General features: G+C 44.8%; 2 protein-coding genes across 3 annotated transcripts in view; one reads left to right on the top strand and one right to left on the bottom strand.

The window, feature by feature from the left end:
• Window positions 1-7,780, bottom strand: part of DPP3 (dipeptidyl peptidase 3) — a 34,855-nt gene extending 27,075 nt beyond the window's left edge. The window contains exon 1 of the mRNA XM_066582278.1: window positions 7,660-7,780. The gene's annotated coding sequence lies outside the window, so the exon portion shown is untranslated. The remainder of the gene's footprint in view (window positions 1-7,659) is intronic.
• A 236-nt stretch (window positions 7,781-8,016) lies between these two features.
• The window catches only part of MRPL11 (mitochondrial ribosomal protein L11), a 28,077-nt gene continuing 9,572 nt past the window's right edge, over window positions 8,017-26,521 (top strand). Inside the window, exons 1-4 of one of the 2 annotated variants that reach the window (XM_066582272.1) lie at window positions 8,017-8,181; window positions 9,247-9,371; window positions 16,697-16,792; window positions 20,342-20,435. In XM_066582272.1, coding sequence (XP_066438369.1) covers window positions 9,249-9,371; window positions 16,697-16,792; window positions 20,342-20,435 — 313 coding nt within the window. In that variant the 5' untranslated portion in view covers window positions 8,017-8,181; window positions 9,247-9,248. The remainder of the gene's footprint in view (window positions 8,182-9,246; window positions 9,372-16,696; window positions 16,793-20,341; window positions 20,436-26,521) is intronic. The other variant, XM_066582273.1, reaches the window with a different exon arrangement.

Genomic DNA, 26,521 nt, shown 5'->3' with positions numbered 1-26,521 from the left:
CAGCAACAACACCCATCCCGCCTTGGAGTGGGACACGCTTAAGGCCTACATCAGAGGATTCCTCAAATCGGCCATTTCATATATTAAAAAATCAACATCGCAGGCCGATAAAGAGATAGAAAATCAGACCCTAGAAGCCGAAAAAACATATATATCCTCCCCCACATAAGCCAATAAAACAGCCTGGCTCAGTTTATCCCGACTCTATAAACATCAAATACATGCTAAAGCCAAACGCCAACTCTTTTTCGCCAAACAACACTACTTTGAGTTAGGAAACCAATCTAATCACCTACTCGCCAATCTTATCAAACATGAAAATCGAACAAACACGATCCTTAAGATCAAAAATCAACAGGGAACTGAATTCACCGATGCCCCGTCTATCACAAATTGCTTTAAAGAATTTTACGCCAACCTATACACCTCCTCCTCTCATAACACAGTGACAGACATCTTAGACTACCTAAAAGACTTAAACTTCCCAACCCTCTCTGAAGAGCAAGTTGACCTCCTAGAAGCCCCTATTACTTTGGAAGAGATTCAACTAACAATCCAAGACATGGCTCTCAATAAATCACCAGGACCTGATGGTCTCCCAATAGAGACATACCGCAAATATAACGAACAACTAGCCCCACAACTCCTTGAAGCACTAAACCAAGCACAATTAGACAAAATACTTCCATCTTCATTCTATAAAGCCTCCATAGTGGTGATCCTGAAGCCCGGGAAAGACCCTACAGACTGTGGCTCTTACCGGCCTATATCGTTGGTAAATACAGACTACAAGATCCTAACCAAAATCCTAGCCACAAGACTAAATCAAGTGATCCTTTCCATCATACACCCCGACCAGACGGGCTTTATGCCAGGGAAATCCACGACCATAAATATCCGTAGGGTCCAAACAGCTATACAACTAGGCAAGCAATATAACATGCCCTGGGCCCTGGTCTCACTAGATATGGCAAAAGCTTTTGACTCTGTGGAGTGGGCCTTTTTAGAAGCCTGTCTAACCCGCTTTGGATTTGGACCTAACTTCCAACAATGGGTCAAAATTATATACAAGTCCCCAAGAGCAAATGTAGTCGTTAATGGCATCATATCGACAGAATTCCAACTGGCAAGAGGCACCCGACAGGGATGCCCTCTATCCCCCGCCTTATTCGCCATAGCCATCGAAGCACTGGCGATTCGAATAAGAAACACCCCCAGCGTGACTGGCATTAAATGGGCAGACCTTGAAAGCAAACTGGGCCTATACACAGACGATACAATCCTATTCTTATCGAACCCTTCAAACTCCTTTACCCAAGCTATGGCGCACATAGATAAATTCTCCCACTTCTCCGGACTAAATGTCAATTGGTCCAAATCAACAATCCTCTACACAGAAACTGGTCCAAAAAACGATCCCTGTGTTGCAAGATATGGACTAAAACCAGTCTCAACATTTAAATACCTAGGGATGCTCATGTCATATGACCACAACAATGCAATAGCAGATAACATAAACCCACTCCTAGACGATATAAAACAAAGATTGAAACGATGGGCTAAGCTACCACTTTCTGTGGCCGGGCGCATAAACCTCATTAAAATGGTCATCCAACCCAAATGTCTATACATACTACAGCACATGCCAGTGAGTGTCCCCAAACGCCTTTTCAAATCCCTAAACTCCCTAATTATAACATTTATCTGGAACTCCTCCCGTTCCAAACTGAACCTATCAACCCTACAAAGACCCAAAGAACAAGCCGGAATGGCCCTTCCGGATCTCCGGCTCTATTACCTGGCAGGGCAACTACGAAATATCAGAGCTTGGGTCTTAGACAAAGAACTACCCATAGCGGACAAACTACTAGCTAAACAAGTAACAGGACATAATCTTCTGAATTTCTTAGAATTTCCGGAATGCACTAAACCCACTGAACTAACCCCGCTTCATAAATTGGCCCTCAGTGTATGGAAAGAGGCAAAGACATTGCAAAGATACCAAGATGTGATACCAGAACTTCCTCTTTGGAATAACCCCGGTCTTACCGCGCTACAGTCCGTTCCAGACCCAAAATACTGGACAACCCAAGGAATACACACACTAAAAGACATATACCTAGACGGAACACTCCCCACATTCACGCAACTACGTGATAAGTTGCAGGCCCTGCACCTCCAACTATTCAGATTCTTCCAACTAAGACATGCCCTGAACTCCCAATTCCCCCCCACCACGACCCGCATATCCAAGCTCCCCACAATAGGTATCCTCAAATCCCAAGGACCCAAAGGCCTAATATCAGCCCTATATACGCATCTCCTCTCAGCCAAAATAGACCTCGGCCCACCCCCAGCATATGACAAATGGAGACTCGCCATCGCATCCCTTACACCTGAAGAATGGCAGGACATATCTGAATCCCATCTATCAGTGTCACCGGCTGTAAATAACAAGCTAATCCAACTATACATTATACATCAAGCCTACCTTACTCCCACCCGTTTGCATAAAATGCGCAGCGCCACCTCAGACTCATGTCAAAGATGCCACCAGCCGAAGGCGGACTTCTGGCACCTAATCTGGGAGTGCCACTTCGTTAACGAGTTCTGGTCAAAAGTGACAGACCTCGTGAACTCACTTTTACAGCCCCCATTATCCATCAACCTGGACCCCAAGGTGGCGCTGTTTGGCTTGCTGGAGGAGGAGGTGTGGCCACACTACACTCGCGTTTTTCTTGAGAGAACGCTGTTCCTGGCCCGTAAAGAGATAGCCATAAAATGGATGGCAACAGAGCCCCCCTCAATCCCACACTGGATCCAATCTGTCAATACTGTAACCTCATATGAAAAAATCATATACCAAAACAGAGGCTGCCCGACTAAATTCCGAAAAGTATGGGGAGCTTGGCTAGACTCCCACTCTACTTTGATCACTGATTAAAATTTAAGTCTACCCTACACTAACCCCTCCCCTCCCCCCCTGATCCCTAACACCCCTCCCCTTCCTCTTCCCCCCACTGATAAGCGCCTGAAACTTATAACTTTCCATCTTCAGGATCCGAAACAAAGAAGAACAGGACCCGAGTTTATTGTTTTTTGTTTATACGTTTAAAAAAGTTTATTGTTACAAATGCGTAATTAAATACCATAAGAAATGCAGTACCAGAATTCGGAACAAGGCAAACCAGGACTCTATTCATACCACTATGTACCGAACAAATCTTTTATTACTCTGTATTTCACAAAATGTTTACCTATCAAATAAAACGAATTAAAAAAAAAATATTAGCACCTTCAGCAACAGAGCTGCTTCCTCTTCGACCCATTCCTTCGTCATAAACTTCTACAAAAGCATGTAACCTGATCCCTCAGCAACCAGATGGATTTTAGTAGTATTTCAGTGAATGATCAGTGCAGGGGGAGGAGGAGAAGTAGTTCATGAATGGAAAAAAAGAGGCATTTTTCTGCAATAAGATACGTAATACAAAAGTTTCTTAGGGGTCAGAAACGCTCTTTTCTCCTTAGGGAGAGCAACTATATACTATAAACTAAGTGAGGAGACTCAAATGGCCACGCACGCTCCTCTGGGTAATATGCAAATAAGGGAGATGGAATAAATCATTTGAGTCTCCTCACTTAGTTTATAGTATATAGTTGCTCTCCCTAAGGAGAAAAGAGCGTTTCTGACCCCTGTCCCAGGCCTCTCACTAGCAAAAGCCAGACTCCTACTGTACACTGATGATGGGCAATAACCCGGAAACAGCTGTATGTACATGGAGTCTGGCTTTGCTTTTGATTCCCAGTCATTGTAAGAATACTTGTATAAAAAGTCCCACTTTGACTCGAAGGAATGCTGCCTTTCAATAGGTGGCACTGTGGAGGATTTATTCCATCTCCCTTATTTAAAAGTTTCTTACTTTCACTTGTGCTAGTGATTTATGGGAAGTTTATTGAGAGGACAGCAAGTTTTTAAAGAGCCCCCATCATGCTGTAACATCAGCAGGGCTGGCTACATACATCTACTGCTTTTCTCTTTTTCCTACTCTCTTGCGTTCGCACATACGGGCTGTAAAGCTCCCCACCACCGTCAGTAGGTGACATCAGGCTGGACCAACAGTCACCCATTGACACTGAGCAGTGGGGACCGTTGACTAGATATATATAAGAGCCTGTAGGGGGGAGAATGGAGGAGTAGGAAAAAGAGAAGAGCGACTGCAGAATCAGCAAGTCCCTGATCAAGTGATGGGCCTTAAGGCCTCATGTCCACGGGCGGGTCGGATTCTGCATGCGGGAGCCCAAAGCGGAAACTGATCCTGCCCGAGGCTGGCGACACCCGGGTCTGCAGGCGGTGTCCGCATGGATCTCTATTCTTCCCAGGACATCTGTACTGTGGATGATCCGCGGATGCTTGCGAATTGGATGGCTTCCATTGACTTCAATAGAAGCTGTCCATACGGGAACCACAGTGAAATGGAGCATGCTGTGATTTGTTTTCCGCATCAAAAGATCCGCTAAACAAATCCGCATGCTTAAATTCAGGTGCGGATGCCAATGCTTCTCTATGGACGGCTTGAATTGTGGACATTGGGCCTTAATGCGATTATCTCCTTTCGTACTAGTATACAGCCATCAGTACATGTTTGGTAGAAGCGCTCCTTTCAGGTTTAATGGTGCAGCACTGACATAGGCCATGCCTGTCTTCTGTATAACTGCTTCTACATGGCAGTAACACACGCCCCACCTCCTCCTTCCACAGCGCGGATTGGTCAGCGGAGCAGAATGTGAGATTGGAATGTAGGGAGAGCGGAAATGACAAATAACGTGGTGTAGAAGTGTCCTCTGGAAGGAGACATCTTACTGTAGTCTACTCTGCATTATACACGAGAGCCGTGTAGTCAGACGGTCCCTGCAGCCCTACATGATTCTACTGCCATCTGTGCAGTGAACATGAATCTAATAGTAAATTTACATCAGAGATTATTAACCCCTTAATGACATGGCCCCTTTTTTTTTCTCACCATTTTCAGTTTTTCCTCCTCCCTTTTAAAAAAACCTTAACTCCTTTATTTATCCATCGGCCTTTTTTCTTACGGGAGGAGTTGTATTTTTCAATGGTACTATTTAATGTACCATATAATGTACTGACAGTATGTACGCATAGGCTTGAAAAAGGTGCATGTCGCACCGAAACGCGTTGCCTTCCTGTAAACTTGATTTTATTTAATTAAAACTGGACAAATCAACTTGCTTCCCGCGATTACCATCGGCGACTGAGAGGACTTAGAGGAGTCAGCACACAGAGGAGGGGGCTTCTTGTTCTATACACCCCCCTCCTTCCGAGTAAGTGCCATTCTATTTTATATGCTTTCCGTCCCTCACGGGATGGACACTTTCTACATTTTGCTTGACCTAACTGCTTTTTCCACGAGCACATAACTTTTTTTACTTAAAACCTACTGTTTGTTTTCTTATTGGGGGTCCACTCTCCTGGCGAGAGTCCCCCCTTATTGTCATTGCAGCTCTCCTCCTTTACGGAGGATAGGAGAAAAGCACATTGGGGAGCCTGCTCAATATCCATTGGCGCTGTCTGAACTATTGTGTTTATATATAATGTACTGAAGAACTTTAAAAAAAAACAAAACTATTTTTGTTTTATTATTTTGATTTTATGGCAAATATGGCAAAAGTTTTTTAAATTTTTTTTTTATTTCCCCCCCCCCCCCCCCTCCCCCCATTAGTAAAACTTTATTGTTCTTATTTTTATTTTCTTTTAAAATCCCCTCCAGGGGACCACAACATGTGATGCTTTGATCACTCCTGCTGTATGATGTAATGCCATAGCATTACATCATACTGCGATCAGGCAGGCAGTTTATCAAGCCGCCCCTTTCAGAAGGCCCCTGGTTGCCATGACACCTGCACGGCTCCCTGTGATCTCATTGCAGGGGTGTCTCACAGGATTTAATTGCCGATGTCAAAACTGACAAAAGGGTAAACAGCCCTGATATCCTGAAACTATGAGCTGTTGGGGCTCCCTGAGGACTGGATTTGAGAAACACTGGCTGGGCACCAAAATAGCTAGTCCAGCCCCCGAGAGCCAGTGCACAGTCCAACCGATGTAACAGACAAGCTTGGAGCAGCGCTGTACCTGCACACACTTGTTAATCCCTTAGGCCAACGGGCCGTGTTGTAACAAGCTAGTATTGCCATGTCCTCCTTTGGAGAGTCTTCAGTAAGGCCTCCCTAACACGGGCAGATTTTTGCTGCGGAATCCGCAGCAGGTGTCTGCCCGTGGGCTTCGCAGCAATCTCCGTCTATAGCATGAATGTAAAAGTGATTGTTCCACGCACACGAGTGGAAATCCACTGTAATTTCCGCTTGTGTAGGGGGAAAAAAAACAAAACGCAGTATGCTCCATTTTGGGGTGTTTTCTGCACGGATGGAAGGCAATGGAAGCCATCCAGTCCGCTGCATCGCCTATCGACGGCGCGGGGAAATCTGTACTATGCATGTGCTCTAGCCAACACATCTGCAGTAGACGGCGACGAAATAACTATGTATAAATACATGAGGGGACAATACAAGGATCTCTCCTATGATCTGTTTACACCCAGGACCACGACGGTAACAAGAGGACATCCGCTACGTCTAGAAGAAAGCAAGTTTCATCACCAACACAGAAAAGAGCAGTGAGACTTTACTGTAAGAACAGTTAGACAGTGAAACTCTCTGCCTGAGGATGTGGTGATGGCAAAATCCTTAGAGGAGTTTAAAAGGGGACTTGATGTCTTTCTGGAGAAGAAGTATATTACAGGATATAAATATTAGGTTAAGTGTCAATCCGGGTATATAGGCAGGTAGGAACTATTAGGGGTTGATCCAGGGAACAGTCTGATTGCCATTAGGGAGTCGGGAAGGAATTTTCCCCCAAAAGGGCTAATTGGTTTCTGGCCTTGGGTTTTTTTTGCCTTCCTCTGGATCAACACAGGAGGATAACAGGCTGGACTAGATGGACATTGTCTTCATTCAGCCTTACATACTATGTTACTATATTAGTACATCAGAAAGAGGAAAAATGCAGGTATGCAGGTTTACCGGGGGATTCCCCACATGGAATCCGTGTGCATTCGGCCCAAGGGTTGTTCACACGGCTGTGTTTGCACAATAGATTAATGAGCTTTCTTGTGTTTTTTTTTCTGTTTGTATTTACGGGTGCAAAAAACACAGAAGTGCTGAAATACGCAGTCAGTAGGTGCTTCTCAGTCCGTGAGCATGCTGAGTATTCACGGACCAAAATACACATGTGCCTGTGTGAACCATCCCTTAGAGGAAGATGCTAAAAGAATACTGGCCATTATATATATATACATACATACATACATATACACACACACGCCTTTAGGGTGCCCTCTACTGGTTAGAGGAGTTTGTGGTCTCACTGGACAGATATCACATGTTACTGCCATGTAGATGCAGTTATACAGAAGTCAGGCATGGCATATGTTAGCGCTGCACCATTACATATATACACCCACATATGACCAGCACTCACTCCGGTCATATGTCACTGAGCTCCTCCTGATCTCATCACTACCGATCAGAGTGACGTGACATCACTAGGCTGCACCGTGCACCGCCTCACCCACCACCACTCACCTGCTGCGAGTCCCAGGGATAGCATCAAGTGAAGCCACATCCGGGTTACAGCACTAGTTACTCAACACCCCGCCCACCAAGCACTAAGACCAATCAATAGAGGGCTGTGGGGGAACGTCTGACTACACAGCTCTCGCGTCTATAATGCAGAGTAGACTACAGTAAAATGTCTTCCAGAGGACACCTCTACACCACGTTATTCGTCATTTCCGCTCTCCCTTCATTTCAATCTCACATTCCGCTCCGCTGACCAATCCGCGCTGTGGAAGGAGGAGGTGGGGCGTGTGCACAGCAACAGACTGTCCAATGGAAAGCGGGGATTGCGCTGCGAACTTTCATTGCCGTTGTTGATTGGTGCACGAGGTTTCGCCCACATTTCTCGGCAGCCAGTAAGGTTTATCTGTTAGAAGAACGCTCCGTCGCATGGTGCAGTTCTCCCGTTGAAGGTCGCAGAGCAGCGCTGCGCTGTGATACAGAGGCTGGGCAGGACTTGTAATTGAGGCCCTGGCTCCTGGTAGTCAGGTAGGCCCGGGTATTATTGGTGTAAGTGAGGGTGATGGGAAGCAGCAGCGATCCCAGGTAGTAAGACATAATGTAGTGGTGAGCAGCCATGTGATAACTGCCCAGCACATAAGTGCAGCTTCTCTGACCTCACTCGGTGCGTCTGTAGTTTTCTTGAGGCGTCTCCAAGCTCTTGTGTCCTCGCTGTGTGGACAACTAGCTGGACTCACGGAGGCGCTATCACACAGGCGCTAATTACGTTTTCAACACGAGCCAAAACTGCTGCACTAAACCTCCATTCGTCTCACTGGGCCTCTCAGGTGAACGTTTATAATGTGCGCTAAAACAAGTGCTATATGCTCTATTTCTCGCGTTGCGGCGCTTTTTTACCGCAGTGCATCACCCATTGAAATGAATGAGGTGCACACTGCGTATAGCGTTTTTAACGCCCCTTACCATGCCACCAAGAGTGAAAAAAGTGGTGATGTCATCAGCTTGCTTTGTCTTGATTGTTACTGCACTAAATGCACCAGCGAACACTCACAAAAAGGCAGTAAAATGCCCGTGTCAGAGCGGCCTTAAAGGGGTTGTCCCAGTTCTAGCTTTTTTGCTGTTGGGCCTGAAGGTTCCTCCGAACACTCGTTAGCCCATCTTTTGGGCATTGTAAAGGGATCAATGATCAGCCGATGAACGAGTGAACGCTCGGTTTCGGCGAACATAAATGCTGGCTGATCGGCTGTACGTCTTCCCACGTTGATAGGAGGACGTACAGCCAGTCTGTGAGAACGTACCACCCAGAAGACGTTTCTCGGGCCGTGTGAACGAAAGTGAAATGATCGCTGATCAATGTATAACATAAGTGGTGAAGGTTCCCACGCCACGCAGCCAGCACTTCACCGTGGTCCGTGGAGCCCCAAAATACTTCTGTTGGCATAGGAGAAGCAGCTTCCTAGCGTCTGTAGCGCCCCTTATTGATCAGCAGCTGCTGTAGAGGAGTTTCATGTTACTATTACTTTTGATGACTTGTGTGAGACTTCCTGACATGACAAGAATTGTCTGAGTTGATTTGCTTTTGTTTCCCACAAGAAATGTCGAAGGCTTCCCGTGCAGTGAAAGCGGCGAAGAAGACGGATGTTTCTGGTGTAATTCGAGCACTATTGGGCGCAGGACAGGCGGCCCCGGGACCTCCCTTGGGGCCCACCTTGGGACAGGTCTGTATGTCACCTGTATAGTCTTGTTCAGGTAAAGGGTTGACCGGGACTTCTGCTGTTGATGAGTTATCCTCGGGATCGGGTTATCCAGGGATTGTAGAAACTCACTTGGAGGAGTGGAGTTGGAGCAGTGACTTCTGGCTGACGACCGACGAGCGTCACGTGGTTTTGCGGTCCCTCCGTTGCTGGTGACGTCACTAAGGATCTGGTTGTTGGCCCTTATTATAATAACTAGGCCAGCCACGCTTTCTAGCTGCTTTGGCCATGATAAAAAAGATCTGCGTTATTATGATGAGCCGACAGACAGACCTTCAGTATTGACCTCGCCGATGGCGGAGGGGCCACAATACCACATGACCGCTCATTGGAACTTCAGCTGGAAGTGGCGGTTTCAACCCCTTGGTTTTTTTTTTAAAACTATTTAGGAGATGTATAAATTTAACATTAATTATTAATTAATTTTCAGGAACACTTTGTTTTCCTGTACCAAGCCAAGATTGCAAAGGCTCATAGGTGTCAGAATGATAGCTAACCCGACAAATGACCCCATTGTAAAAACTACACCCCTTAATGTATTTACTGAGGGGGGTCATGAGTATTTTGATCCCACACTTTCTCTTCAGCCCTTCACAGACTAGACTCTTTAAAATGATTATTCTTTATTGAAAAGTATCTAAAAACAAACACACAAAGGCTAGACCAAATGGGATAAATACGCCTCAAAACCCCATGAAAAACACACAACAACAGACTCAGACCCAAACAAAAACTAGGCTAGACACCGCTCTCCAGCAAAATCCCATCAAGGGCTAAAGATGGTGATAAGAGAAGAGGACCCAACGCACATCCGTATCCCTAGTGCAAGGGTCGGGTGTAATGGATAGGAAGCAGAGGGTCTCAATAGAAGGGCATTGGGGTTAATTATTGTCGAAAAATATGCATCGCTACAGACTCTACGCGTTTCACCACTCGCGTGGCAGATCTTCAGGAGATATGGATGCGTGGGTTAAGCCCGACTGAGATAATCAAAAGATTGTGGCCTGAGTCACAAAAAAAATGTTATTGATGCGGCAACATTTATGCAACCACCCTAGGAGAAAATAGGTCAGGGACCGACACTCAATAATGATCAGCTGTCAGTATTCCCATATGGGGAACTGGTTTGGTCGCTGGGGTGTTAGGAAATTATAGAGTGTATATAGTCTATCTGGTGACAATGGATATCGCTGTCAGACCAGAAATCTCTGTATATCTGAAAAAGAGATTGGTCGCCAGCCCTTCATAGGAAAATAAGTCAGGGATCAACACTCAAGTGATCAGCTGTCCGTATCCCCCTATGGGGAACTGGTTTAGTCGCTGGGGTGTTAGGGAATTAAAGAGTATATAGCCCGTCTGGTGTCAATGGATATCGCTGTCAGACCAGAAATCTCTGTATATCTGATAAAGAGATTGTTCCCCAGCCCTTCATAAAGGACCTATCTAAAGAAAACAAAAAAGCAGCAGCAGGGCCTCTGGCCTGGATGGTAGGTCAGGGCTCAAATGGCTGATGGCACTAGCAGGGGTATAAGTAGTGGAAAGTAGGTCCTCCCTCTGGGTGGTTTTCCTGGTTTCCAGCCAATAAACAGTGTACTGGGCTGAACACACCATGAGCTAATGAATAAACACCGCCCACTAAGCAAGCAAAGAGGCAATCAAACCCATCATTGAGGAAAAAGGAAAAGCCATGTCCCCAAACCTGTATGGCGCCTAGTTTGATCTGCAAACTTAAGTGCCCATCTTGCACAGTAACCATATAGGAAGCGGCATGTGCAGAGCCGGGCTGACAGCGTCCTGCTTCGCTGTCATGGCGCCCACCAATAGGAGAGGTTTATGTGTTTTTCATGGGGTTTGGGGGCGTATTTACCCCTATCCCATTTGGTCTAGCCCTTGTGTGTTTGTTTTTAGATACTTTTTAATAAAGAGTAATCATTTTAAAGAGTCTAGTCTGTGAAGGGCTTCGAATATTTCTACGGTTTCTTTTGGGGAGTTAATGCTATTTAGAGGAGAAAAAATAAAATTTCATATTTTTGAAAATGTCATTTTAAAGATAGTTTGTATTTTTTTCTATAGTGCACATGAAAATGAGGATTTGCACCCTAAAATGGATACCCGTTTGTCCCATGTTCAGAGACATACCCATTGTAGTCCTATTCTTATATCTGTATGCGCAACGGGGCCCAAAATGAAAAGCGCAGCCGGTGGCTTTCAGAACAGAACTTTTGCTTGAAGGTGTTTTAGGCCCCATCGCCCACTTGTAGAGTTCTTGAGCGGCCAAATTGATGGAGGACCCCCACAAATTACATCATTTTTAAAACTAGACCCCTTAATGAATTCATCTGGGGGTGTACTGTGTATTTTAACCCCACAGTTTTTGAATGAATGTAAGCAAAACCGAAGGGAAAATATTACGATTTTCGTTTTTTTGGCAATTGGGTCATTTTAAAAAAACTTTGTGTTTTTTTTTTTGTACAGCACACATCTGAATGAAGACTTTCACCCCAAAATGGATCCCCATGTTTGTCCCATGTTTAGAAACATACCCATACCCACTATCTCTTGGATGGTGCGATCACGTGACCAAGGACCTCTCACCATGGCCCTTGGTCACTGCTCAGGCTATCTGCTACCTTTAGTAGCCAGGAGCAAAGAGATTTTAAATTTCCCAGCTTCTGCGCTTGCGTTCACCATCTTGGCGACGGGTGCATTCGCCGAAGCTGTGGAAAGGTCCGCGGATAAGGATTCCATCGGGAACATCGCCGGAGGCCTTAGATAGGTAATTTTGCCTCCCCCCACAAATCGGATCCGTGATGGGAGGTGACACCTTAACTTTTTTTTACACTTTTTTTTTTTTTAACTTTTACATGACCGCTGTTATCCATTAGATAACAGCGATCATGTGACCGGAAACCGCTTACAGTGGCTCCTGGTGACAGCTCCATGCTCTCGGCTACTCATACTAGCTGAGAGCAGGGAATTTTTTAAATTTACAGGGCCTCCCAGCCCTCTGCGCATGACGTAATGACGTCTGGTGTGCTTGTGCAGACGCCGGTGTCAGGTCCTGGGGGGAAGGAAGCGCCGCAGAGAACGGGGGTGAGTATCCTCAGGTCCCATTACGAATCCGATCCGTAAGGGGAGCTGAAACTTTAACTTTTTTTTTTTTTTAACTTTTTATTGACTTTAATGCAATTGCCGGTCTCCGGTGGATACTGGGGATTGTGTGACCGGGGGGCTGCTTCTCGCGGTCCGCCATGATCGCTCCAGATTGTTGGCTACCTCTGGTATCTGACAGCATGGAGCTGTCTCGTCCAGAGCCAGCAGAGTTTTAATCCCCAGAGGAAGCATGTTTTTATGTCTCTGGGGGCTAAAGCCCAGCCAGCCAGGATGTAATAAATCTATGGGGTGGTCACTAAGGGGTTAATTGGTGGGGATCTGCTGTTAAGATCCTCGGCAATTGCTGGGCCCCTCTGTCAATGCAGACAGCATCGGAAGCAAATAGCGCTGTCAACATTGCAGCAGCCTGAGTTGGTTCTACAGGTGCAACTCCTGTAATACCAACCCAGCCTGCTGCAATGTTGACAGCGCTATTTGCTTCCAGCCCTTTCCACACTGACAGAAGGTGCGACGATCATTTGATTGGCTGATTTAGAGTTGTGGACCCCCGCCAATCAACTATTGATTACATATCCTGAGGATAGGTCATCAACAGTAATAGTTTCAGAGAACCCTTTTTAAGATATTTTAAATGCAATTTGAAAATTTTGGTGAAATCAGCAGATTGGCTAAAGGGGGTTTCCAGGATATTAATATTGATTTTCTGTCCTAAAGGGGATTGTACCATAATTGGATGGATCCCCCATATAACTTGCAGATCTGTTGGGGGTCTTGCTGCTGAGTCCATGCTGATCTCCACTAGAACGGGACTCTCGTGTTCCACTCCGCCTGGCCTGTCACTGCTGTGGTTGCCCCCCCTCCCCCTCTACTGCCCAGGGACATCACTGGGAATGGAGTGCTTGCTGAGCATGCACGGTCAAAATTACATTAATTTCAAAGCAGCTAACAGAAATGGCCAAGTGGCACCCACTATCGCCGCAGTACTATTGAAAGTGAATTGAGTGGTAGTGTACTTGCGCGACCAGCACTCTGTTCAGTCTCCTTACTGTGGGCGGGCAGTAAACCTGCAGTGAGGACGATAAGGGACATGGGATCCCCTTGTGTGAGATTAGTGGAGGTCTCAGTGTTGAGATGCCCATTAATCAGCAAGTTCTCCCCTATCCTGTGAATAGGGGATAACTTGCAATTGTGGTACAACCCCTTTAAGATTGTCCATTAACCCCTTAGTGCTGCAGGGCGTACAGTTATATCCTGCAGCTTCGGGGGATTTATGAAGGGAAATTGCGGGGTGATCTCGCTCCATACAACGCGGGTGCTGGCTGTTTCTTACAGCTGACATCCGCCAGCAACAGCTTTAATAAGCTGCGCAGCTCATCGGAGCTGTTAACCCTTTACATGCCACTGTCAATTCTGACAGCGGCCTTTAAATGCCCAGAATGATGTTCAGGGGTCCTGCACTGGCCCACGCGATAAGATCGCAGGTTGCCGTGTGGGTGTCATGGCAGCTGGGGGCCTTCTGAAAGGCACTAGGGCTGCCATTGCAGAGTGCCTATCAAGCCATGCCTATGGCATGGATTGATACAATGCCTGTCAGACTGCAGGAGCGATCAAAGCATCACAAGTACTTGTTCCCTACAGGGACTAAAATAAAAGGTAAAAATAATTAGTAAAACTTTTTTAAACTCATCAAAAAAAAAAAGTAATAAAGTTTAACCCCCCACCCTTTTGCTATATTTATAATAAAAGAATCTGAATAATAAAGCAAAAATACATGTGAACAATATATACCAAAAATACATGTGAACAGTATATACCACTAGGTCAACTTGTCATTCAGGATCCAGGAAAGCTGAGTATAAATGTAATGGTGATCTCATTACTTGTTATCCAGCTTTCCAGGAGCCCTGAATCCCATGTTGAATAGTTATGGCAATGCATGTGGTATGCATGCTTGCATAACTCTGCAGTTGACATTCAGGATCCTAGAAGAGCTGATTGACAATGTAATGATTCAATTAGTTGTCACCCAACTTTCCAGGAACCCTGCATGGCATGTCTCATTATGATTATGCATAACTCGGCACAAATATATACACAATACAGGCAGCTCTTTCTCCCTCTGCCCCTACCTCTCCTATGTAGCTGGCAGATGTGAGAGTGTCTGTACATACAGTTGACTGCTGAGGCAGGGGGGAGCAGCAGCTCCCTCTCACTAATCAGCTGTTGTATGAGTGCTGGTGTGGAGAGGACCTGCTATCTTTATCACACTGTCAGCAATATAGCAGGAGCTGCCTGTCTGTACAATAGCTTCCTGCTCCTCCCTCCGCCCTCAGTAATCAGCTGCTGTACGGGCCGCTCTGCTCCCTGCTCCTCCCCCGCCCCCAGCAATCAGCTGTTGTACGGGCCGCTCTGCTTCCTGTTCCTCCCTCGCCCCCAGAAATCAGCTGCTGTACGGACCGGGCCGCTCTGCTCCCTGCTCCTCCCCAGCCCCCAGCATTCAGCTGTTGTACGGGCCGGGCCGCTCTGCTCCCTGCTCCTCCCCCTCCCCCAGCAATCAGCTGTTGTGCGGCCGCTCTGCTCCCTGCTCCTCCCCTGCCCCCAGCATTCAGCTGTTGTACGGGCCGGGCTGCTCTGCTCCCTGCTCCTCCCCCGCCCCCAGCAATCAGCTGTTGTGCGGCCGCTCTGCTCCCTGCTCCTTCCCCGCCCCCAGCAATCAGCTGTTGTGCGGCCGCTCTGCTCTACTGCTGTGCCGGCTTTGTATGCAAACGGCCGGGAGCTCAGTGAGAAGGATTCGCGATCCTTTTCAGCTCTGGCCAGGTCTGATCTCGGCACGTTCGCTCTATAAGACGCACTGACTTTCTCACCCAACTTTGGAGGGGAAAAAAGTGCGTCTTATAGAGCGAAAAATACGGTATATACGTTTGGTATGGTAGTAATCGTACTGACCCATAGAATAAAGTTATCATGTCATTTTTGTTGCAGTATGTGCGCTGTAGAAATAAGACGCACTCAAAGATGGCGGAATTTCGTTTTTTTTCTCCATTTCACTCCACTTAAAGTTTTTAAAAAAGTTTTTCAGTGCATTATATGGGACATAATATAATATATGACATTTAAAAAATGCAACTCATCTTGCAAAAAACAAGCCCTCAGACAGCGACGCTGATGGTTGAATACAAGAGTTATGATATAAAGTGGGAAGAAAAAACTGAAAATGGGGAAAAAAAAGGTCTTCTGCTCTGTTGAATGGGGCCGCTCCGGCGTACTCGCGCCGCACATGTCTTCTGCGCCTGCGCAGACCAGCTCTCCGGCGTGAGCACGCCGGAGCGGCCCCATTCAACAGAGCAGAAGACCGGACAGCGCAAGCGCGTCTAATGGAAGGAGAAGGCATCTTTAGTCGGCGCCATGGAGACGGGGACGCCAGCACCGGAGGGGTAAGTGTATAACTTCTGTATGGCTCATATTTAATGCACGATGTATATTACAAAGTGCATTAATATGGCCATACAGAAGTGTATAACCCCACTTGCTGCCGCGGGACAACCCCTTTAATAAGATCGGTGGAAGTCCTACTCCTGGCTCTCTTGCTGATCAGTTGATTGGCGAACCCGTGGTGTGTGGGATAGCACTTTGGCTTCTTCATTTTTATCATACGCCCGCTCCGGATTCCACAATGCAAATATGCTTGTGTTCAGTCGACCTTGGTAAGCAAAATTTATGTTTGTCTGGAACCTCAGAAGTGGTAATCCAAGCCTTAGCCCATACTCCCATGGCGGAATTCACAGTTGAAGTTTCTGTGTTTAATCCGCCTCTAAAAACTGCGTCAAAATCTGCTATATTTTGGTGCAGATCTGCATACTGGAGCCGCCTTAACAAATGCAGTTCCAGAAAAAGTAGATGGTAAAGGCAGCATTCCACACAGCGATTTGTAATCAATATATGACCTTTATTGAGCCCATGGTCCTGAAGATAACTTCCTGAATGTGGATATTTGGAGGGTGTTTGGGGGAGATTGTGGGGGACAGTCGTCTCAGCTCACAGAGGAGTTGGCCACTTTCTGGTATGTCTCTGGAATGGTTTATTTGTGGCATAAGGCATGTAATTTTTTTATATATAAAATTGACAATGTAGAATTTTCAGAGAATTAAAATTCCATTGCCTTTCTTTATAAACAGAGGGGCATTCCAATTGGTCAGTTTTGTAAGGAATTCAATGAAAGGACCAAAGACGTAATTGAAGGAGTCCCCTTGCGAGTGAAGATCCTTGTCAATGTGAGTATTCTACCACACACTCCCTTCTCTAATAATATCAAGCAATTCCAGTAGAGAATATCAGTGAATAGTAGATATCAGTCTTGACCTGTAATGAAAGTTAGGAGTAGCTGCACTTTGAACTAACTTTTGACACATCATAGAAATGTGTCAAAAGTATTGATCAGTGGAGTGCTGCTAAGACCTCCGCTGATTGCTAGAAAGATGGGGGTCCAGCGTTCTAGGGAACAGTGTAGGTCTCAGCAGCGGGACCTCACTGATCAATATGTTTGACATGTCTCTGATATGCTAAAAGTTAGTGGAAAGTGCAGCTTAAAATTCTATATATATATATTATATATTACTCAACACACAGGTTCATTACAAATGATATTCCCGATTTGACACGCTTAATAACACTTAGATACATAAAGTTGATATCAATGGAAAGAGAAACTCAAAAATGTAACAGTAGACCGTCCTGGTTGCCCAGAGCAACAAATTACAGCTACTGAGCTAAAATGAAAGCGGTGTTGTGATTAGTTGCTCTGGACAACAAGGAAAGTCTTACTGTTAAATTGCCAGAGGTTTTTTTTTTTTCCTTGAGCCAAATTAGCGATGATGATGATTAAGCCGCAGTGTTGCATATGATTCCAAGGCAATGAGTATCACAATTATATTTAGAGCATAGAGTTTATCGTACTCCATTAAAGTTGTTTAATATGGTTATTAGATTACATTCAGACTGCCCAAAATGAAATATGGATAGTGCAGATTTAATGCACATGCTGTTAGACTGCCCAAGACCCAAACTTATCCAGATCCTCTTGCAATCTCCTTGTGTCCTCTTTTGTGTTAGTTTCTTTACATAGTTTTGTGTCATCTGCAAATATTGCTGTTATACTGCACAATCCCCCTAGGTCATTAATAAATATAGTAAAAAAAAAGATTTTTTTTCCCTCGCAGTTCTAAAGTAGTTTACATGCCACCCCAGCTACCAACCATGCATGAGCTCTATTCTCATGAATAGGCATCACAGAAGTCATTGCATCAGTCAATCGTGATACACTACACTGTGTATGGCAGGAACTTGACTACAGGCTCCAAGTGTATCACATTGAACACCTCTGATGTGGGAAAAAAAGTTGTGCAACAAAACTTTTTGAGTTTGTTTTCCATTGATCACAAATTTATGTATTACAGTGTCATTAAACGTAAGTTATGAGTTTTAGATTGGGAAGATAATTTGTAATAACCATGTATGATATATAGTTGCCAAAAGGAGCAATTCTGATAACACTATGGTGCATTTCACTACAGGAGGAGCTGCGAGGGAATCTACGTTCCCCACATCTAGTTTGCTGATCTTCCAGCAGAGTTCAAACTGTCATATACAACAACCTGTGTCTGTTTGGTGGGTCTGTAAGTTAGCTTGACTTTTCATGCAGCCTATTATATGAATGCTGCAAGAATGTTCTAGATTCTAACACACAAGTATTTTAGTTACATACATAGGAGTTATTCGTTTGGCTTATATGCAAGTGGGTGAAAGCGTCGCCTTTACTGAGACATCTGGGGTACTGTAGAAAAGTTCTTGGGATTTAGAGTGGGCTAGGGAAGAGGCGAGAAGAGTTGGTCTGTAATGTTACGTCACCTTAATGAGGGTATCTGAAAGCCCTTAACTTGCAAAGGAGCAGTGAGGGGTGAGATATCTCTCTAAAACTGTATCATATACAGTATCTCATTGGGAAGCACAAGAGATTTATAATTTTATTTGGATCTTACTGAAGTAAAAGTATTATACCAAAAATTTTAAAAATTGTGTGTTTTGTTTTTATTATTTTTTACCTGGACTAAAATATTGATGACCTATCTTCAGGATAGATCTTTGATATCAGATCAATGGGGATCTGACTCCCAACTTTCCCACAGAGCAGTTATTTGAGGGGGCAACAGTACTTGAGTGACGGATGTGACGTTATAGGCCCGAGAAGAGGCCACAGCAATTAGTCACATGTCCTATGTATAGCTCTGTTCATTTCAAGTGAATGGGGGTGATCTGCAATACCAGACAATTCTATGAAGTGAAGTGTCTGCTATTCTTTTAAGAGGCTGTTGGCACTTGCCAAGATGCTATGGCCTCTTTAAACAGCTGATTGGTGGGAGTGATGAGAGTTGGACCTCCACCAATCTAATATCAATGATCCATCCCTAAAGGTGGGTCATCCAATATTTTTGTCCCTGAAAGGCCCTTTAACCCCTTCATGACAAGGCCTATTTTGGGCTAAAGGACGCAACAATTTTTGGCGGATTTTCTTCTCCGTTTATGAAAAGTCATAACTTTTTTATTTTTCTGTCGACGCGGCCGTATGAGGGCTTGTTTTTTGCGTGGTGAACTGTAGTTTTTATCAGTGCCGTTTTTGGGTACATAGACTATATTGTAAAACTTTTTTTTTTTTTATGATCACAGGGAGAGAAAACGCATCAATTCTGGCATACATTTTTTTATTTTTTTTTACAGCGTTAATCATGCAGCATAAATGAGACATTCTATTTTTTCTGTGGACCGCTACGATTACAGCGATACCAAAATTCTTACATTTTTTCTAGGTTTTCCCACTTTTCTGCAATAAAAACCTTTTTTTTTGGAAATCTTTTTTCTATTCTAAATCGCTGCATTCAAAGTCCTGTAACTTTTTTATTTTTTGATGTACGGCGCTCTGTGAGGGCTTATTTTTTGTGAGACGAGTTGTAGTTTTTACTGGTACCATTTTGGGGTACATACGGCTTTTTTGATCACTTTTATTGCGTTTTTAGTGAGGCAAAATGCTAAAAATTAGCATTTTGCCTCAGTTTTTTAGGCGTTTTTTTCCGTGCACAGTCAAAAGCATGTGCAACTTATTGTATGCGTCGTTACGGACGTGACATTACCAAATAGGTGGGGTTTTATTATTTTTTTATCTTTTTTTATGCTAATCTGAGAAAAAGCATAAAAAATTTTTTTTTACTCTTTTTTTTTACATTTTTTTTTAATTCATTTTTTTAATCTTTGTTTTTTTTACAACATTTGTGTCCCCCTGGGGGACTTTCACCACTGCCCTGATGATCGCTGTCATAAGGCATGGCAGAGCTACTGCAATGCCATGCCTTATCGCTTATACAGCGATCGTAGGCAATACAGGACGCCAGTGTCTGGCGTCCTGTTGCCATGGTGACAGGCCGGGCTCTTGCGATGTTATCGCGAGAGCCGGCCGGAGACACAGAGGGAGTGCCGTCTCTCTGTGAACTCTTTCCCTGCCGCGATCTACTTAGATCGCGGCAGGGAAGGGGTTAACAGCGGGGGGCGCATCTCCGCTGCCCCCCCGCTGTTGTAGCGGGACGCCGGCTGTGACTGATCATATGTGATCCCGTGCTATCTCCAGGACGTAAGTTTACGTCCTGTTGCGGGAAGTACCAGGCTCCCAGGACGTAAACTTACGCCCTGCAGCGGGAACGGGTTAAGAAATATCCCACCATTCAATTTTATCATCTTGTTTTTTCACTTTTTTTTTTGTTTGTTTTTTCGTCCAGCCTGACAGAACATATGAAATGAAGATTGGACAGCCACCAGTGTCCTACTTCTTAAAAACTGCCGCTGGGATAGAGAAAGGAGCTTCACAAACAGGTTTGTAGTAATCTCATGTGAGATGTAGGTAGATGAAACAATATCTGTAACGTTCTGAAGGTCATACTTAAAGGGGTTGTCTCGCGAAAGCAAGTGGGGTTAAGCACTTCTGTATGGCCATATTAATGCACTTTGTAATATACATCGTGCATTAAATATGAGCCATACAGAAGTTATTCACTTACCTGCTCCGTTGCTGGCGTCCCCGTTGCCATGGCTCCGTCTAACTTCGGTGTCTTCTTGCTTTTTTAGACGCGCTTGCGCAGATCTATCTTCTCCATTCGGCTTGGCTCGGCATCACCGGCATTTTGGCTCCGCCCCCTTGTACGCGTCATCGCGAAGCTCCGCCCCCATCACATGTGCCGATTCCAGCCTCTGATTGGCTGGAATCGGCACGTGTGACGGGGGCGGAGCTTCGCGATGATGCGTACAAGGGGGCGGAGCCAAAATGCCGGTGATGCCGAGCCAAGCCGAATGGAGAAGATAGATCTGCGCAAGCGCGTCTAAAAAAGCAAGAAGACACCGAAGTTAGACGGAGCCATGGCAACGGGGACGCCAGCAACGGAGCAAGTAAGTGAATAACTTCTGTATGGCTCATATTTAATGCACGATGTATATTACAAAGTGCATTAATATGGCCATACAGAAGTGCTTACCCCCACTTGCTTTCGCGAGACAACCCCTTTAAAGCAAACTTGTCCCGTTGAACTTGCAGTCCGGTCTGTGGGTAGCATAGTATAGAGCTGAGCAGACTTGATATATGGAATCTTATTACACACTTATATTCTAGTATATAACTTGTAGTTTATTGCTCTAAGCCTCTGCTGAGGATATAATTCCAGTGGGCGGTTCTACGCACTGACTGACAGCTGTCCTTGTAGACCTCTGCATACAGAAATAACTGTCAGTCAGATGACAAGCAGGCACACTGCTCTCACTCGGTGCGCCACAGAACACTAAACTTTTAACTACCATCCATTTTTCCCGATTTTTTTTTTCCCCCTTCCATATGCTCTGAAAGCTGTTGACATAGATGTACAGATAGTCCCCGCCTTGCGAACATTCGACTTACGAATTTCGCAAGATACGAACTATCTGTCCTGCACAGTATGATGTAATGCTATGGCATTACATCATACTGTGCAGGGACCGGGCAGGCTTCTATCAAGCCTGATAGAAGCCTGTCCGGTCACATCGCAGTTGCTAGGCAGCCGGGGGCCTTCTGAAAGGCCCTAGGGCTGTCTATGCAGAGCGCCTATCAAGCCGTGCGCTTGATGGGCACTCTGCATAGCCAGCCCTGGGGCCTTTCAGGAGGTCCCCGGCTGCCTAGCAACCACACAGCATCCCGCGATCTCGTCTGAACGTCGGGTGCAGGCTGTTTCTTACAGCGCGCACCTGGCGGCAGCAGTTCCGCTGAGCCGCGCCGCTCCTCAGAACTGTTAACACTTTAAATACCGCTGTCAGAGCGGTATTTAAAGTGTTAACAGTTCTGCCAAGCGGCGCGGCTCGTCGGAACTGCTGCCGTCGGGTGCCCGCTGTAAGAACAGCCGGCACCCGACGTTGTATGGAGCGGGATCCACCCACGATCCTGCTCCATACAACCATTTGTTCGACTTGCGAACAAATCGACTTGCGAACAGGTTCCTGGAACGGAACCTGTTCGCAAGTCGGGGACTATCTGTATGAGGTCTCATTTTTTGCAGGATGAACTATAGTTTTCATTGCTACCATTTTTTGGGGGTATACACTGCTTTTGAACACTTTATTGAGAGACAAAATGAGCAAGAAAGAAAATTGAGCATTGTTGTGTCTTTTTTAATATAGCATTCATCATGTCAGAGAAATAATACTATGCTTAGATAGTTTGGGGCTTTTTCGGACGTTTCTATAAAATATTGCAATACTTTAGAATTGCAGTATATTCTTTTTTTTCCTGGGGTGTTCACATATGCCCCGCACATATAAGCTGTCATACAGCTGTGATCCGAGCTAGCTCTGATTTCAGGTGTTTGAAAATTGAAAATGGATGACACTTGCCAGAAACAGCCGACCTCTGTCAGGAATGCAGCAGAACTCGACTCCCGAGGCCTCTTCATACCAACCCTGTAACTGTACATGTACATCAGAGAGATGGGGGAGGGTTTAAGTATGGGAGCAGGACTCCTAGGCAGTGAAAAATGAAACTTTATTTTCAGGGATCTGGTAACAGGTTGCATTTTGATATTCATTTCATGGTTAGAGCTATTGTGGCCTTTTGGCAATTAATTTCCGAATGCCATCCAGAGATAACTGCAGAACATGTATATACATTTTAACTTATTAAAAGGTGACAATAGACGGAAAGTTATGGTGGGCAGGGGCATTTTTATAGTGTCCTTTATGAATACCAGTCAGTAGTTTTCATACTAGGTCCAGTGTAAACCTGTGCATTGCATTCTGTGTAGTGATGAGATACATCTAGTGTACAACTGGTGCGTAACTAGCCTGTTCATGCCTGCATTGTGCTGGTGTTCAGAAAGAATAGATGTCTGAAGTGGTCTCTAGATGCCACAGTAAAATGACCAGTTCTGACTATTTATTTTCCTATGCTTGTAATTTGTTTGGGTCAAATACAAAATTTAATCTAAGAGAAATATATGTAAAACTAAAAAAAGGTTTGATACGTGTTAGCCAGTAGAGCAAAAAGTGATTGTTCTCAGCAAGAGAAACCCAGTAATCCTGTAGATATGATACCTTCTAATGGCTAACAAAAATACATGATGTTAATGCAAGCTTTCAGACCGCTCGGGGTCCTTCCTCAGGCATATTTAATGGCGTAACATTTGTCAGCTAGCAAAATTTATATATGGATTCATATATGCCAGACTTCATAACCTATCGAAAATCAGCCACAGGTTATTCATTGTGAGCCTATCATTCTATAGATGAAACTTCTTGTTTCCAAGCTTATTGCGATCAAAAAAAAAAAATCTTAAAGGGTTACTCCAAGCGAGCTTCACCATTTCCCCAGGCTGCAAGTGCCATAGAGAGCATATTGGGACTGTTGACAAACTTGCCATTTGCTATATTGCTGAGATTTCAACTGTGGCTTCCCATCATCCCATGTGACCAGCTGTAACCTCTGGAGTTTTGTATATTCTATGACTTATCTTCATTTTCTTATGAGAGCCTTGGTTGTGACTGTCATAGGAATGAAAAAAAACTCACTTCTGGCTTATAGAAGATACCAGCGTTTGCAGCCAGTCATGGGTTACTCTCACACAGACGTTTTTCTTTTATTTATTTATTTATTTTTTTTAGTGTTTGGTGTGCTTTTTCAACACGAGCTAAAAACGTTCCACTTAGCCTCCATTCATCTCAATGGGGCCTCTTACACAAGCGTTTTTATCGTGCTCTAAATTGAACGCTGTATGTTCTTTTTTTTATTGTTGCATCATGTTTTGACACCCTACATCGCCCTTTGAAATGAATGGGGTGGGTTGAAGAAAAACAGAAAAAACACAGTAGATTGCAATGTTCTGCGTTTTACTGTGTTTTTAAAGTAGCTTACTATGCCACTGGGAGGGGTAAATAAAAAAAGTGGTTACATCATCAGCTCGCTTTCCCTGCATTGTTTACTGCATGAAATAGGCAGTAACAAAGCAGGTAAAGGCTGCTCTGCAGTGTTTTTACAAACTCTTGTGTGAGAGTGGCTTAAGTGGGGTTCACTGGGGACTAGAGTGGAGCCGAAAACTCTGCAACATAGCGAATGGTAAGTATGTCAGCTACCCTAATATATTTTCTATGGCAATCAGATCTAGTGAAACTATAACGTTTCCCTGAATTGGCCCTTTAAAGGGGTTATCCAAAGAGAAAAAGGTTTTCTTCAAACCAGCTCAGAATGGTGACAAATCATAAATGAAGACATACTTGTCCCAACTTATGACAGTGTCCGTTCCTCCAATCTCTACCTCCTGCTCTAGCGAGAAGGTGACTATATCACTGACACAAAGGGATTTGTTGAGATTCCCATAAGGAGGAGGGGACAAGAAATACTACAGTTAGAATGAGAACAGAGTCAGAAATTAAACTACACTTCTTCTATTGAAAGTACCGTATTTTTCGCCTTATAAGATGCACCGGTCTATAAGACGCACCCCCGTTTTAGGGCGGGAAAATAGGGGGAAAAAAATCATTACTCACCTCCCCCGGCGTTCTGCGGCGCTGCTACAGGCTGTCGCTCCCTCCTGGTCCCTGGCAGAGCATTGCTTTCTGGACGTAGGGCTTGAAAACCCCGCCTCCAGAAAGCTAATACTGTGATTGGCTAACACACGCCGTCAGCCAATCACAGCCATTCAATGACATCACACGCTGACGGCGTGTGTTAGCCAATCACAGTATTAGCTTTCTGGAGGCGGGGATTTCAAGCCCTGCGTCCAGAAAGTAATGCTCTGCTGGGGACCAGGAGGGAGCGACAGCCTGCAGCAGCGCCGCAGAATGCTGGGGGAGGTGAGTAATGATTTTTTATTTTTTTGACAGGAGGAGAGAAATCTTCTAACTGATCGCACTAAATAAATCGCGTCCACGCGTTAAATTCTCGATCGCGCTAAAAATGGCGATCAGAACGAATTTTCGACACATTCGCTTTAGAAGACGCAGGAACTTCCCTCCCCCCCCCCCCCCCCCCCCCCCCCCCGCTTTGGAGGCGGAAAAAGTGCGTCTTATAAAGTTATAAAGCGAAAAATACGGTAATGCTAGCACAATAGGTTTTTGTTTTCCTCAGCGGTGCTGGAGGTGCATATACAATATGTAAACATAGGAGTTACTTGTGATGTCCTCCCCACATTACGGTCTAAGCTCTCCAGGTTTGGACCTTACTGCAAACGCTATCAGGCCTTAACCCATTCCCGCTGCGGGGCGTAAGTTTACGTCCTGGGAGCGGGGTACTTCCCGCAACAGGGCGTAAACTTACGTCCTGGAGATAGCGCGGGATCACATATGATCCAGCTCTATCCCGCAGCGGGAGTCGGCTGTCAGTCACTGCCGGCGTCTCGCTGCAGCAGCGGGGGGGCATCGGAGATGCGCCCGCCACTGTTAACCCCTTCCCTGCCGCGATCTAAGTAGATCGCGGCAGGGAAAGAGTTCACAGCAGGAGCGCGGCTCCCTTCGTGTCTCCGTCGGAACTCGCGACGTCATCGCGAGAGCCCGGCCTGTCACCATGGCAACAGGACGCCAGACACTGGCGTCTTGTATTGCCTATGCCTGAGATCGCTGTATGAGCGATAAGGCATGGGAGAGCAGTAGCTCTGCCATGCCTTATGACAGCGATCATAGGCACAGTGATGTAAGTCCCTCAGAGGGACACAAACAGTGTAAAAAAAAGAAAGATTTAAAAAATGAATTAAAAAAAATGTAAAAAAAAAGAGTAAAAAAACCATTTTTTATGCTTTTTCTCAGATTAGCATAAAAAAAGGTAAAAAAAAAATAAAGCCCCACATATTTGGTATTGTCGCGTCCGTAACGATGCGTACAATAAGTTGCACATGCTTTTGACTGTGCACCGAAAAAAACGCTAAAAAAAAAGCTAAAAAACTGAGGCAAAATGCTCATTTTTAGCATTTTGCCTCACTAAAAACGCAATAAAAGTGATCAAAAAAGTCGTATGTACGCCAAAATGGTACCAATACAATCTACAGCTCGTCTCGCAAAAAATAAGCCCTCATAGAGCTCTGTACATCAAAAAATAAAAAAGTTACGTGACTTTGAATGCAGCAATTTAGAATAGAAAAAAGATTTCCAAAAAAAAGGGTTTTTATTGCAGAAAAGTGGGAAAACATAAAAAAAAGTTAGAATTTTGGTATCGTTGTAACCGTACCGGTCTACAGAAAAAATGGAAAGTCTCATTTATGCTGCATGATTAACAGTGTAAAAAAAAATAAAAAATCTATGGCAGAATTGATGCGTTTTCTCTCTCTGCTATCATTAAAAAAAAATAAAAATTTTTATGATATAGTCTATGTACCCAAAATTGGCATCGATAAAAACTACAGTTCGCCACGCAAAAAACAAGCCCTTATACAGCCGCGTCCACGGAAAAATAAAAAAGT

The sequence above is a fragment of the Eleutherodactylus coqui genome, chromosome 11, assembly GCF_035609145.1.
Source record: "Eleutherodactylus coqui strain aEleCoq1 chromosome 11, aEleCoq1.hap1, whole genome shotgun sequence".
NCBI lineage: Eukaryota > Metazoa > Chordata > Amphibia > Anura > Eleutherodactylidae > Eleutherodactylus > Eleutherodactylus coqui.
The sequence above is the reverse complement of the archived record's forward strand: the minus strand, read 5'-3'. Positions and strand labels throughout refer to the sequence as shown.